This window comes from Rhipicephalus microplus, chromosome X, assembly GCF_043290135.1.
Source record: "Rhipicephalus microplus isolate Deutch F79 chromosome X, USDA_Rmic, whole genome shotgun sequence".
Lineage (NCBI taxonomy): Eukaryota > Metazoa > Arthropoda > Arachnida > Ixodida > Ixodidae > Rhipicephalus > Rhipicephalus microplus.
Window position 1 is genome coordinate 79102277 of NC_134710.1, and position 16047 is coordinate 79118323.

Genomic DNA, 16047 nt, shown 5'->3' on the forward strand with positions numbered 1-16047 from the left:
TTAGTAAAAAAATTATAGGTAGAATAATGCTGTTTAACAGTAAAACAATAAAACACGTCCTTTTTCAGTAAGTGTAGAGTCAGGGTACATTAAATGCTGTATGCACAGTAATTATAACTACACTTCTGTATAGGACAGCAAAGCATGACCTTGAGCAAATATGCAGCATTGGCAGGCACCATGACATGAATGGCACAGGGGCACACTAACACAAAGCAGAGGCCAAGTGGCCACAGGGTACTAAGACACGCAGGTTGATCAATCATTGGCACATAAAGAGATCAAAGCTAGTATTCATTCACACAGATGGTTTTACAAACACCATTTATGCCATGCAATCCTTCATATAAAACATAGTATTACAGCAACCTTCTAGAACACAATTCAGCACAGTAAGTCACTAAAACAGAGCCATCACTAAGGTGTAAAGCATGCAAAGTGACAGCTTGGTGCATCACCAATCTTGCCGCGGATATTCATAGTAACAATTAGTAGTTCTTGTAACACACTCATTGTGTTGCATCCTCCTTGAACCTTCTTAGAATCAATGTTGCCTAAAATTAAGCCTCTGGACTTGACAAAAATGCTTAATAATGTAGTCTTGCTGTAGCAAACAAATATGCAAAAACCTTGTTTACACGGCACGTCGATGAACGACATTTCAAAAGCGTGCATTAACAGCTCTGAAGCAAGCATATCGAATGCAACCACTCGAGCTCTGCCAGTTTTCTTTCCATAAAGTAAAAAACAATAACAATAAAGATTAAAAATCAACCCTCGGTGGCCTCTGATGCAGTCCGGCTCATCTTCTTGGCAACCTCCTGGGGGAAACTGAGATTTCTGTTTGTTGGAGGTCGTTCAGGTTTTTTAGGCAATACCGGTGTTCCCTCCTTGCTACCTTCCTTGGCAGGGAGAGGGGGCTGCGGCTGAAATAACAACTGCCACATTAGTTATTCCAAACATGAAAACTATACACAACTGTGAGTTACGAGAATTTGTAGAGGTACTTCACAGTGAAGGACATGCAACAACGTGCAAGGAATATATGCTTTGTATGCCAATATACTGATGTTTTCGTCTCCTCTTTGGGTCACTGCAAGCTGGATGCCATTTGGTGTGAATTAAATGTGCAATAGGGCGATACCTAAACCATGTCCAAATAAAGTGCCAACAAGTTATTTAGGAGCCCGAGACATATTAGACTTTCATTACATGAAACTTGATGGGAACAGGAAAAATATTGACACGTGTACACGTGTGGACGAGAACGACAATGAGGACACCATGTAGTGGGCCTCTGGCTATTCGAGGACGAAAAAAATGATGTCCCTGTTCAGCTGCTTGGAACACTGCATGCTGCGAAGATGGGTAGCTCTTCAGACTCACAAGCCTATCATGCAGATTTACAGAAATGTGCAAGCATCGATGTTGACCTGCATGCACAGAAACTAAGGAATTTTCCACTAAAGGCGACTGATACCCTTACAAGCTCTAAATTAAAGAAAGTTTTTCCACAGGTCAAGGCAACAGCTAATATTTCGGAAGAGGCTGTAGCCTCTGCAGTGATTTCGTCACCGGAAGGTAGATGAGAGTTCTGCAGTGAAACTGTCGATCAATATTTACTGCTTCTACAGATCTAAACGTTTTAAATTCTCAGAGTCATCCGGATGTTATCATACTACAAGAAACTTGATTATCTCCCGATACATTCTTTAGTCTGCATTAATTATTGACTGAACATCTAAAGAAGTGGTTTGCTTACTTTTCTGTCTAATAAATTCTGTCATAGAGCAAGAATATTCTTTCCACTAATGTCTACAGAAAGGGAAATATTGGCAGCAGAACTAACTCTTCAAGGAGATTTCACATTTCCTCTGGTTGATGCGTGTTTTTATTTGGGTGTGCTGAATACTCAGTCACTAGATTCGGTTCTTTTAAACTGTGGAAAAAAGGTTCTGCTAGCTGGAGATTTCAACTCCCATCATATATCATGGGAATTCAGAACGTATCAGAATGAAAAGTGTCTATGGGACTGGGCGGCATCCAACAATTTCACCTGTCACAACACTAGATCATTAACATTTCTACAGGGCCAGTCCAGATCAGTGCTGGATCTTATGTTTTTTTTTTTTTGGGGGGGGGGGGGGGGGGGCAGGACTTTTGGTGTTGTCCTGGGAGACAGTTCAGACTGGTTCGAATAGCGACCGCATTCCCAGGGTATTTGAGATCTATGGGTCACAGTATAAAGAACAGTTTCACACTCATTCGTTTACTGATCATGATAGGTTTAAAATAAACTTGTGGGCAACTATTACATCTTTAACTGGAAATTTATGCAATGCACATAATGGTTGCGATATTCTTGACTCTACTCGTAAGCAGTCGGAGTTTGAGTTACAGGGAAGGAAAGACCTTGCATCTAATATTTGGTAGAATGATGACTGCTCAAGGGACTATAAGCGTCGGAAAGCAGCGTAGAAGTAGCTCATAAATAATCAGTCTCCTGGTAACTGGAACAACTATGAGTTCATTGCAGCGAGTTTCAAGCGTACAGTCACGAAAGCAAACGATGTTAGTCATTTTGAGTTTCTTTCAAAATTGAACAATAAAAGTGCATTGTTCCGATACCCAAGATCTGTCAAATTAATTCCAAGTCCCTTAAATGCAGAATCAATAGTGCATACTACACAAAAAATAGAAGACTCACTAGGTGTAATTGCCACAGGTTTGGAGGCTACACTTTCTACCTGCATTCCTTCAACTCTTGTGAGATGAGACACTCGACAATATTGAATATTACCATTATCGAACCTATCTTCAGTTATAGTACGTGTACCAGCGGCAGCACCAGGCCCTGGTGAAATCACTACGAAGATGCTGAAAATCTTGGATGTTGCTCCCAATATTTTATTGGATACCATAAATTATTCTATAAAACACTCGAATTCCTTCAATGTGGAAAGTAGCTAAAGTGATTCCCGTGCTTAAAGATAAGAGCAAAGGGTTTGCTCTAGACAACATTTGCCCTATTTCGTTAACATCCAACTTTGTAAAATTAATTGAGTGATTATTACATGCTCGGATAACTAAATTTGTTACTGTTAATAGATGTCCCTGTCAAATTGGTTTTAGAACAGGAATGTCTATCTGGTGTGCACATGTTGATTTGGAGAGCAGAATCCAGCTAGCACGGGGACAGAAATAGTATTCAACATTAGTTAAGTTAAATATCTCTAAAGCCCATGATAGTGTCTAATACCCAATTTTACTAGAAAGAATGAAAGAGATTGGCTTGCCTGACTATTTTATTGCGTGGACGACTATGAGTTCTTGCTGGACAGAGAGTTTTACTGAGTACAGGGCGGGATATTAACAGAAAAATTCAGACAGACATGCGGCGTTCCCCAAGGAGCGGTTTTGTCCCGACTACTATTGAATATCTTGCTTAGCTCCATTCCTCCTCATCAAAGAGTGAACATGTATGTTTACAAGGATGACATAGCATTCTTTGCTTCTACAGATGACATTCAATCACTTTATACCTTTTTACAAGGATACTTATCTGCCTTGGAAGCTTGGCTATACAGTATTTGTTTGATCCTGATGTACAAAAGTGTGCAGTTTTAGCCTTTTCCCTACAAGACAATATAAATATATCACTCTGATTCCACCAAGCACGCGTTCCCCCTGTGCAAGCAGTCAAGTATGTCGGAACTACGTATAATGGGAAGCTCAACTGGCGTATGCATATTGAACATGTAGTGACTAAAGCATCAAGTGCGATAGGACTGCTCGAAAAGATTAGCTATAGACGGTGGGGCATGCGGACAGGCACATTGATAATGATTTACCGGATGTACATACAACCTATACTGGAGTTTGGGTGTGCCTTAATTTCTGGCGTACCAGCATGGAAGCTATGTCTGTTAGTTCTACTGGAGCACCAAGCACTTCGCTGGTGCCAGCGAAGTGCTTGGTGCAATTTGTAGCAAACTCTGTGCTATATAAGGAATCACGAATCCTTTCTTTGCCTGTGAGGTTCAAATTAATAACAGTTCAAACATAATTAAGTGCCTATGAATCGCCTATAAAACGAGAATAATATATATTTATCAGCAATCCAGCTCTGGTTTTTTTTTTTTTTTTAAATGTAAGATGACCTTACTTTCATACCCCTCAGGTAATCTTTGCCCAGCAGCTATTGGGTAAATTACAGATAAGGCTTAATGATATACTGACTATGAGCGACAGGTTGAGTGAATTAGCCGTATCATATGACGGTATATTCCCTAACCATGTGAAGTTTATACTTAATGCTAAATGGCGTTTCTTAGAATCACTTAAATCAGATTGCTTTGACGGTTGCAATCGCAACTGATGCTTCGCAGTGTGAAGAAAAGGCTGGGGTGGAAATTTTTTCTACACAATTAGAGAGGTCATTTTCTGTTGGACTTCCTCATTATACACAAATATTTTGGCCAAGGTCTTAGCTGTCATTTTAGCCCAACGTAAGATTCCTTTATCTATAACTTCTATGGCTAAAGTTATAGATTCATTGTCATTGTGCTTGGCACTAAGTGCTCCAACAAATTCGGATATTCTAAGATTATTGTAATTACTTTTTCCTCATCATATGTGAAAACTGCTATTAATTTTCATGCCGGGACACAAAGGAATTGTGCTGAATGAAGTTTTAGACTCTCAGGCAAAAGCTTCTCTAGCAGGTCCAGTTCTCTCTCTCCTTTTAGTTACGGTGTTTGTCGCTGCAGCAGGATTCAGAAAGTATGCATTATCGGTGCTTATTCGAAGTCTTGTTTCATCACCGTACTTTCTGCATCTTAAGTTCCCTTGAAGCAGGAAGTGGTGTGTAGCAAGACAGGCAGAAGTTGCAATAACTAGAATGTGTTGTAGAATCCCAAATCCTGATATTTACATGCACAGAGTGGACTTGGCGATCTCCCTTTTTGCTCCTATTGCAACAAACGCGAAACTATCGTACACTTCTTGTTAAGCTTCTGACGTTTTTCCTCACACAGAAAACAAAGTATAAAAAAAAATTATATTGCAGCAAAGTAATCTACCGGTCACACCAGCTGCTCTGTTGTCATTTCAGGCCTCTGCGCTGGGACACTCGGAGAGGAAAAGCTGTCAAAAAGTTTATATGCGACTCAAATAGATTTTTCAGTTGTATCAACCACTAATAACTCTTTATTCTGCCTTTCTAGTCAAGACCTTCGGTCATTGGGAGGTTACGTAAAATTGGGTTATTGGGTTAGCAAAAATTAGAATCCTTCATAAGTAACATTACATTGAGATTTTCATCTCTAACCTATTTTAGCTCTTACAAAATATTAACCATAAATCTAGTATGATACACTGGACTCTTGGCCGATCCCTCTGAGTGGGTAGGTGCCGAAATTCCAAGAAGCATCATCATCAGAACACGCCGCTTTCGCTGTCTCAAGATGTACCTGCCTTTTGTTCGCGTTGCTTCGCGACAATATGTTCCATTTATGAAGAGTTCCGGTTACTGAGAGATGCACGTGGGTGTAAGGTTCAAGTACAAAACCAATCACACTAACGGCAGCTGTGTAAGTAGCAATTCGTTCTGTTTAACTGTTTTCATTTACTGAGAGCCTACTATAGCGATCACTTTGTGGATCAGACACAAACAAGTTATTTTACAAGATGCAGAGGTAGAAAAGCCAGCTTAACTATGACAATGCAAAGCTCAGCGTGTTATGATTGGCCTAAGGTTCTATCGGTCAAGCAAGTGGGTCAAGTGGAGCAAGAGCCTGCTATCCAAACTTTTAGCTTTCAGACATAACGAAGCTCATTCTCTTTCATTCCCAAACAGAAGGCAAAGCACAATCCAAACTAGATCAAGATGGCAGCAGCTTGCACCATGCAGGCCAATTTACTGGTCTCTTTGCAGTTTCACCATGTCGCCTTCCCTGAAAAAAGCAATCGGCCCAGACTACCAGATAGTCTTCCAACCTAAGTACCTAGGACAGCTCGTTAATTCTGATTCTCAGACAAGTCGACACACTTTCAGAGAATCTGGCTTTACGCATGCGTCCAGTAACAAGTATGAGCAGCCGTAGAGGTGAAAGCAAAAAACACAACAAGCTCCAAGTTATCTTAGAAGCGATCATGATTGCTCACGAAACAGATGTCGCTAATGAGGCTGGTATCTTGCAAAAAATTTCGATAGGTGGAAAAAAAGATGCTGCCATTTGTTTAGGGATATCAAGCACTTGCACTTCGGAATCCCAAATACGAAAGAAGCTATCGCAACTTAACTAGAATCATATTTACCACATATTAGTTTTCTTTGGCCAAGGCACTGCTCCCACAAGTTTTTAAGCAGCCGAGTGGTAGTTTTTCATGCTGGTTGTCGTTACCAGCCACACTCCTATCAGCTCATGCAATATCATAACAATATTTCTTGGTAAAGCCATCTTAAAAAACATTTGTTGAGCCAATTTGTTGTCGTTACCAGCCACACTCCTATCAGCTCATGCAATATAATAACAATATTTCTTGGTAAAGCCATCTTAAAAAACATTTGTTGAGCCAATGCATAGTGGCAAACAAAATTCACAGACATTGCAACAAGATTCTATGTTCTTAATTTGGTGTGTGATGTTGCAAAGCAAAAAAAAAAAAAAAAACCACCACCCTGAATAGAGGTATCATTATTCAGGTTGTGGCCTTGCTTTCATGTGATTTTTTTAGACAACAGCTGGTTCTGTTTTTCACACGCAAAATGGTTCTTGATGTTGAACGTCCCATTCAACTAAGTGGAGAGACAATAAGTTCAGTTCGGTCAGCATGATAGGATCAGCGTTGCAGCACATTGGGCAACACCCAATGCTTTGATGACAAGCCACTGTGGCAGAATAGGCGTGACAGCTTTGCTGAATGCTTATAATGGCGATATCATTTAACAGTTTTTGTTTTTTTCTCATAGCATTACATGTATAACACTGTTTAAAGGACTTTGCTTGCTAGCATTAAATCGTGGTGAGGGGATCTCAGGTTCAACAAAATTAATTTTTTACACCGTTGAATTTATTTTCTTTGATACTGCAATATTATTCAAGCATTCTTGTGGCATTTCCTCTCTACAAATGAATCTTTTGGCAACTATACTTTTCGTATGAGACAGAACTTCAATTTAACGTAGTTCTGATATACACTACTCTCACTAAACAGATATCTGTTGAACGGAACTGCAGCTTAAAGGGGCCCTCCAACACTATTCGACCCCTATGTTTTATTCGTGGGTTGTGTAGACTGATGCACAGACAAATACAGCAAAAACAGCTGTGACAACGGCATGCAGTCTGAAGTTTTCGACTTGGAAAATTCAAAATACTAGAAAAAAAAATATCGACTCTCAACTCGATTTTTGTGGGGTCACTCTACCGCAATGCACTCGCCCATGGCGTCGGAAGGCTGCTCCAACGAAACAAGCTGGAAGTGCCTACGTAGAAGAAGCTCACACCCCATTGTCACTTTTTTTTTTCCAAAGTATTGTTGGTCTTGTGCCTGACGGCTAGCTTGCTAGAATGTAAGCGGGAGCTACTGTGTCAAATTGAGATATTTTCTGCTGTTTTTTATTTTCAACATTTCGAGTCACTCCCTCCTCTTATTTTGAGAAAGGAACTTGTGGAACGACCAGGAAAGTAGTGTTGACCCTTCGCACGTTGTTCGGTGAGGCACCCGATCAACAACAATTGTGCACTGCACTCCAACAGCGCACGTGCACAGAAATAGCTCGCAAACTCCCAAAAGGAAGAAGAGGGAAGAAAGAGAGAGAGGTCTTTCGTATGGACATCTGACCCGGGCAAGCCAAAAATCCAGTGGCGAAATGGCAGCCAGCGTCTCTGTCGTGCTTTGTAGTCGCAGTGTTGTTTTTTTTGTTGTGGCTGAATCTGTTCAGGGTTCGATGAAAAAGCACAGAGACGAAAAATAAAACAGATTAGTAACCTCAGTTTTTATCCTATACCACGATCGCTTCTAACGTTACATTTATCTAATCATATGGCGGCAACCTTCGGGCGTCATCTCCACCCGTAAAGTTTTTAACGAGCGCCACTACGTGGTATTGCGGTCTGCAGCGATGTAGTGACTTTATTGCGTGATTGAAATACTAAATCATATAATATCTGCACTTAGACAAATGCCAAAATTACCTCCAGCTATCGATCTACGCAAACCACAAATAAAAAATAGGTGCTTCAATAGCATTAGAGGGCCCCTTTAAGTGGAACAACTGCCTCGGATATGATTGATTTTGTACTTTATTCTGCAACTCAATTCACCTTTCAGTAAATGGAATTCCTGTTGAATGGAACAAATTTCTCTGGTCCCTTAAGGTTTCATTTAATGAGAGTTTATTGTATAATGAAGTAAATTGGTGGAAACAAAAACAATGCAAAATACGGAGCACAAAAAAAAAAAAAAAGGAGGACACAAACAACAGCGCTGCCTTACGACAAAGTTTATATGTCAACACTGCACAATATATACTTGAGCAGCCCCAAATGAAAGAAAAGAGGATAAGCAATGATAAAGACAATGATAACCTATGATAAAAAGAACAAACGATCAGCATCATCACTGCTAACACTGCGCATGCAACTATCTGACAGACTGAAATTAATTTCTTCGCCTGTCAAAGCAACCGAAGGCCTGCTCACACATACGCTGCAAAGCCTTGCTATTTCCAATGCCTTTAAGATTTGTCTAATAGCTGGTCTCGATGACACCTGATAATCGTGCAACGCTGATATTTCGGAATGCAGCCACAGTCATGGCAGTGGATGCCAAATATATATTGTGTGGTGTTGACAAGTAAATTTTGCTGACAAATAAATGTGCTGTTTAGTTCTCCAAAAAAAATATACTCATAATATGACACTATAATGTGCAGTGAATTTTCAAAATTTTTTTCTGTTCACATTTTCATGCATGTAATTTTCGAAATGTGTTAACATTGCGAGCGAGCAAAACCGCTATGAACTACAAGCTGCCATACTACTTGCAAATCAACACAAATGTGCGGGGGCCCCGCCTACATAGTCTTCACTTTAATTTCAAGATAAGTTGTCGCTAAGTATAAGGCGTTTCTAAATGTTGAACATACGCCTTTTACTTCGGCATTCTTAAGCCATTGTGCAGCAATGGTAGCTTCCAGTATAGCAGCAGGCCGCTTTTTTCTTCTTTGATTCACCCAGAAAATGGTCATATAATCTTATCCCTTAAATGAAACAGCCATATTCAGCCGGTTCAAACACCTGGCTCAAAAAGGAAAATGTATTTTTCAATGCAGTTGTATTTGGTACAGTTGAAAAGCCAAACTAACCGTGTGCAAACTTAACAGAACTTTATATCAGTATAGACAGCCTCATCCAGTTCCACTCACATATCAGCGACCTCAGCATTTGGGAAATTCGTAAAGCGGGTTGGCTGCAGCAAAACACTGGCGTATGTTTTTATTTATCGTCTCTCAAGCCTGCAGAGACATCATACACAGCTATGAATGATTGCCAGTGAAGTTATGCGATGCCAGCGATCTTGCAAGAACTCATAATTATATGATGCATGCATGCTTCCGTAATAAAGGGACATGAGATGCAGTGTACCTGTGACAGCTACGGCTCCTTCCCAATCATAATAAACTTTTGCAAATAAATATCACAGATAAAGGCCAAAAACCACTCTTTTTTTGTTATTATTCTCTTTGTGCACTGAGGTTAGTTATTTTTCATAAGATTTCTCATTTCACCTGCAAAATTCAGGGGTGGAACAGGGTATGTGGGTTTGGGAGCAGTCAAAAGTACTTTTTGTAGCAGGCTTGGAGCAGCCAGAAAGATGTTTTGGAGCAGACTTGTTGGAGTAGCCAAAAGGGCCATTTTGAGCAAGTTTAGAGCAGTAAGAACATTTAGAGCAGATTTAGCCCATTCAAAGCACTTGTGAAGCAACATTAGTTCAATGTTGCATTTTAAAAAAACTCAACTTCTGCAATAGCCTCATTATTGTGACAGAAATTATACGGACATTTTTTATGGTTTTTTTGCCGTTACTGTTATGTCTCGTATCATTACCAAATTGATAACGTATCCCTGCACATTGTATGTCCCATTCGTGGGTAAAAGCATGCTAGGGGGGGTGACTAACGCGGTTAAAGCAAAGATCAAACGATCTAGTCCATCTCTGCCACTCGGAGGGCGCGTACTATAACATCCGATATCACCACCCGGGTCGCCTGTAGTCGAAGCAGAGAGGAACCACCCTGCCCGTCCTTGAAGAGCTAGGAAAAAAAGGGGAGAGGGGAAGGTGTCGCTCGAGCAACAACTATGAAATTTGCTTCTAAGAGGGTGGTCGTGATCGCTGGTGCGCATGCTAGCTCGGCAGGCACAAGCGGGTGACTTGCATACATTTTTACATGCAGCACTCTCATCCTGGAGAGACTGTGTGAAAAGTGTTGCTCTCCTTGAAGTGGCCGTATTTCTCATACACAATCGTTTTGCACAATTACACAATATCGGACCAAAAAAATTTAGCTGTTAGACTCACTTCGTGTAATATAACATTACAATTTGCTGCTATTGCATTCATTGCTTGTTCCGCTTGGTGTCACTTAAGTCAGTTGCCAGACTAGGGGGCCAGTGCTGCCAGACTGCCGCTGAATCGGTGGCTATATTTACTCATACAGCTCCAGCTTTCCTGTAATGTTTTCTTCATCGACTCTTGCTGTTTTCAAATGTACGTGGTGTGCCCCTGTCACTAGGGCGCCAGTAAACTACGCGCTGTTTTGGGTTTTTCAGTATGTTTTTGCCAGTGTCCGTGATGAGCCCGAGTCTCATGAGTCATCGGGGAGAGAGAACGGCACGTACAGCTACAGAGGTATTCTATACTTTGGCTACAACGACGTATCAGAATTCTGTCCACGCTGTGTGCGAACTTTTGCGACGCTGTTCAGTTCCCCTGGTAAATCCATAGTTGCACGTGGGGTATTCACTTTTGAAACACTATCGAGTCCAAACACAAAATTCCCTACTTCTGAGGCACGCTCGAGTCCGATCTGTCTGTTATTTATTTATTTATTTATTTATTTATTTATTTATTTACTTACACATACTGCAGTTTTAAATGCGTTATGGCAGGAGTGGATATACAAGGATATGCAGAAATATAAGTAAAAACAATGAGAAAAATACAAACAAATAACTTAATATTGTCGTGTGAACATACAAAGCTAAAGTAATACAAAATATGGGGAACATAAAAAAGATAATAAAACAAGCAAGTACCATTTACAAATAGATCAGCGTATTTTACACGTATGTGTTGTAGATTTTGGCTACAAAACTTTGCAATGGGCATGAACAAACAGAACCAGGTAACGAATTCTATGGAATGGGGGATAAAAACTGAACTTGAACATATTATTTACAATGTAGTAAGGCTTCAAATTTAGGCTGTGAAAGCTTCTCGTCGTTGACTGTGAGGTGAACTTAATGCATTCCTTGTTGTTTGACAGTTTCACTGCAGAGGAAACGATGCTTTGCAAGAATTTTAATGACTCTATTCGGCTACGGAAATGGAGTGGAGTTAATTGCAATGAAGATAGAGTAGAAGAGGGTGAGAAATCGCAGTTGTGATGGTAACATATGAATCTTACTGCCTTTTTCTGGAATGCTTCCAGTCTTTGAATCTCGCACTGCTTATACAGGTTCCAGACAACGGACGCATAGTTAACTACAGGATGAATTAGCGATCATATAAGAGGAGCTTTGTGTCTTTTGGTGATTTACACAGAGTGCGATGTATATAGCCTAGTATTTTCAATGCTTTGTTACATATATAGTAGATTTGCTTGGACCATGACATGTGTGTGAAAATGACACCCAGATACTTATATTAGGACACCCTACTGACAGGACTGTTATCAAAAGAATAATCAAAGACAGAGAGTGATTTATTACAAAAAGACATAAGCATGGTTTTCTTACAGTTAATACTGATTTGCAAGGTTTTGCACCATTTGCAAAACCCAGCAAATGAATCCTGCAAGCGGTAGTGGTTGCTGTGTGTTTTAATACCTTCATATTGAGTGCAATCATTGGTATAAAAACAAACAGGAAAGGAGGTGTGTGCAGGAAAGTCGTTCTCGTAAATGAAAAAAAAGTAAAGGACCAAGAATGAACCCTTGTGGCACACCGGATGTTACATTAATAACAGCAGAGTTGGTTGACCTGTAAAAAACAAACCGAGAAAGACGACAAAAAGCTAGAGAATCAAGTTAACCGATTGAGGATTGTTTAATATGAAGTCGGTTTAGCAAGAAGTTTAGAATGTAAGGCTGCATCAAAGGCCTTTGAGAAGTCTATAAAAATAGCATCAACCTGGTCACCACGATCAAGGCTAAGCAAAATATCATGCGTAAATTCGACTAATCGTGTTTTTGTGCTGAAACCACGAGTAAACTCATGTTGTCTGTGAGACAGTAATTGGTTTGATTCCAATAAGATCGTAATGTGGTTATAAATGATATGTTCTAATATTTTGCATGATTGAGAAGTCAATGACATCGGTCTATAATTTGTTTGACATTGCTTATTGCAAGATTGAAAAAGAGGGAGAACTTTAGCCATCTTTCATGAAGAGAGAACAGTGCCAGAAGATAGATTTGTTGAATATGATTGTTGAATATCTAAATGACCAGAGGGAGTAGCGAACTAAGAATGCACTGTATATCCCGTCTGGGCTGAAGCATTTTTTGTAAATGTAGAGCGGAACGTACAGCGAAAAAATGGGGCTCAGACTTCTGCAATGCACAAGGGCCTCTAAGTAAAAGGATTGATGACAACAGACTGCACAGGCAGAACAGATCACACAGGAACCATACAGGAAAGCTAGAAATGCAGGGGCAAATACCCCCCAAGTCTGGCAATAGACTTATGCGAGACCAAACAGAATCTTCCCCATTGTGGCATCCTTGCAGTGCAACTGTGACTTGTACAGCTGCCCGTGTTTTTTTTTTCTTTTTACCTGAATGTGCAAGCGTCAACCTCAGAGTCGATATGCATGAAGCACAGTGGCCAAATGAACGAGAATATGCGCATACGCCCGATGAGCAGTCATGTGCACCTGTCTTTGTTAGGCTGTTCCGGGAACCGGACACTGCACCCCTTCTTTTGAGCATTGTTACTGCCATCCTTTATTTCTTTTCCAAACTCTGCCATCATGTTATAAAAAAACAAAAACAGTTTCACCAGAATGGTAATGCAATGAATGCGACAGCAACAAATTGTAAGGCTGGCAGCCCACTCTTTTAGATCAGATATCGCGTAACTCTACAAAAGGCTGGTGTAAAACACTACAGCTGTACCAGGGAGAGGTGCTCTTCTCGCAGTCTCTTCATGTTGAGAGCGCAGTATGTAGAATGATTTACAAGCTATTCAAGCTGATGCCTGCTTTGATTGCGCACACCGTGATCGTGGCTACGCCCTTAGGATTAAAGCCCACGGCTGCTCCTGGAGTAATCACAGTTTTCACCAAACCGAAACTATAACCTTTTCGATGAAACCAAAAAGACAATGATTCAGCCACATTTCCAGGCATGGCACTTGATGGCTTTCACACTTTGCAGCTAAATTCAGGAGCTGTGGCATAGTACTGCGCTGCTAGTAGAGCTTGGCACAGCAGGGGTGGTTCGGTGCAAATGGCGCAGCTGTTTGCACAAATGACGTAAATGGCGCATCTGTTTTACCCCAGACAATCTGGAGTGTTGGCAAACAGAAACGCCAGTTCACGTGTATACAATGCTCAAGCCAGCAGTGGAGGCAGACTGTTGCCCTCACTCTGCTTCTGAGCTGGCTAAGCAATGTGTGGCAGTGTGCACACTTGTATGGCAAGCAAGCTTACCACGATTGCTTTCATTTCCAAAAGACACAACTATAAAACATGCAAAATCAATGCAATTTTTTTCAGTGCCAAGTGTAAGCAACAGACAGCTAAAACTGTCTAATGACTGAACTTTTACCCTATTCTTGGTTATGCCAGGAATGCTGAGAGAAGGCTTGCGTGCAGGCAACGCAGGTGTATCCTCTGCTGTCACATTGGTGTAATCAGCATATGCCTGCTTCTGAGGTAGAGGCGGTGGCTTGTCTACCTCAAGGGGAGGTTCCGGTGAGCAAGTTGGTGCACTGGAGCAGGCTGGAAACATGGGGAAACTTGTAGCAGTAGCCAAGCTTGGCGTAGTTGCCCCACCAGCTCCTGCGATGATGGCGAGACACAGCGTGTAAGCAAACAACGTGACAAGGCGCGATCAATGGTCAGTGCTGAAAAACGTGGTTTTGTGCTGCTTGGGTGGACAGTACAGTCTTCATGTCAAACGGTCGGACAAGAATAGGGAGCATTAGATTTTCTCAACAGCGTGAATGCGGAAGTGATTGTTTGGCCAGACATACAGGAGCAGGAATGCAGCAAAGACAGTTTAATTCCTAGCAAAAAGTGACTGCAAGGGGCCTGAAAATTCACACCTTCGCAAAAGAAACCCTGATGGGATGCGAAGCAGCAGCATTGCGCACGGACGTGATCGGGGTTCATGACTCGTGCCTCATTGTTGTCGTTTGTCTTCCACTGCCGACGCTTGCGTTCGGCTTCCCTGACTCGCGCCTCATTGGTGTTGCAGGCGCGACCTCGCCATTCGCGAATGTGATCAGCATCGCTAACCCTCGCTATGCCGGCGACAGCCGAGTTAGGCCGAGTCGCTTCAATGGATGTTTTGGCGGACGAAGGAGCGTTGTCTTCCGGCGTCCTCTCCATCGCAGATAAACGAGCCGAAAGAGTGTTACCACTTGATGTGTGCTGAAGTGTCGCAAGCGGTGGAGAGAGTGAAGCAATAGAGAGTTGACACGTACAGACATGTTTCAACGCATATGTTAGGTGCAAGAACCGACGTGTCGGCGGTGTAGCGAGCAGCGATCACAGTAGCGGAACGAGCGGCGGCAGCGGCAGGTGTTGCGGGCGTAATGGACGAGGTGGCAGCTGCAGGCGCTGCGGCAGGTGAAGGAGAGAGTGATATCGACACGCAGATGAGGCGCGACCTACTTCGCACTGCTCCAACACTTGCGGCGAAGGGAGCGCATTGTGGCGCGTTAGTAGGGATGCACGGAGTGACAGTATTACACAGGCTAGTCAAATAGCTGCTTCACATCTGAAACACCGTAGAATACATAGATGGCCGACAAGTGGATATCAACAAGCTGACAGGGTCACCTAACCTGTACTGCAACATGGTTCCAGTCTTCATTCAGCTGAGGATGCCGCTTGCGGATATACATAATTCATCTGCTGTCACGGTGAAAAAACGTGGCTGCTTGTAGTCAAGCTGCACTCTCTACAATTCAGTGCAGGGGTTTGTCTGAACTGGCCGTGCACGATGCCTGCACTTGCTGTAAATGAATAACTCAGTTCGGAGGGATCTACCTTGCACTGCCAAAAAGAATGGTCAAGTGGGGCACCACATGAACGAGTTCAGGCAGTGCAGGTAAATCAAATCAACCAGATGTTTGCCACTGTACCTCTGTGCACTTTCTCAAGTACTATTTGAGTATGTGTATTAAACATAGCAAAAGGAGTCTTAAACCTAGTCATTTATACAATGGTCGTGTGTACACATTAACCAATTTTTTCTGCAGCAAGTTCCATGATCTCAGGGCTCAGTTCCTACTATTGACAAGCCTCATATCTAGTCCAAGTAGAGCAGTTGATGACAACACTGAGAAATCTGAAAAAGTTAAAACATTACAAACTGCAGTGCAACCTATCAGTTCGCTCCACTATGACAACAGAAACTGTTGAATGAATGCTATATGGTAGCGTGAGTTAATTCATAGCATGTTGAGAGCAGCACTGCAGAAATAAGTACAAGCAAAACACTATTGTCTATTTCTTTTTTTTGTCTCTCCTTAAAGTGCAAAAACAATTGCTGCTAAAGACTGTGCACTGCAAAAACATGCCAACCAT

At 41.6% G+C, this 16047-nt stretch overlaps 1 protein-coding gene across 2 annotated transcripts in view; it reads right to left on the reverse strand.

Moving 5' to 3' along the window:
* mbc (dedicator of cytokinesis protein myoblast city) overlaps positions 1-16047 on the reverse strand; it is a 127293-nt gene continuing 111246 nt past the window's right edge. For both annotated transcript variants that reach the window (XM_037427100.2, XM_037427099.2), the window contains exons 42-43: positions 14060-14292; positions 1-926 (exon numbers count right to left, since the gene is read on the reverse strand). In XM_037427100.2, the coding sequence (XP_037282997.1) occupies positions 771-926; positions 14060-14292 (389 nt within the window). In that variant the 3' untranslated portion in view covers positions 1-770. The remainder of the gene's footprint in view (positions 927-14059; positions 14293-16047) is intronic.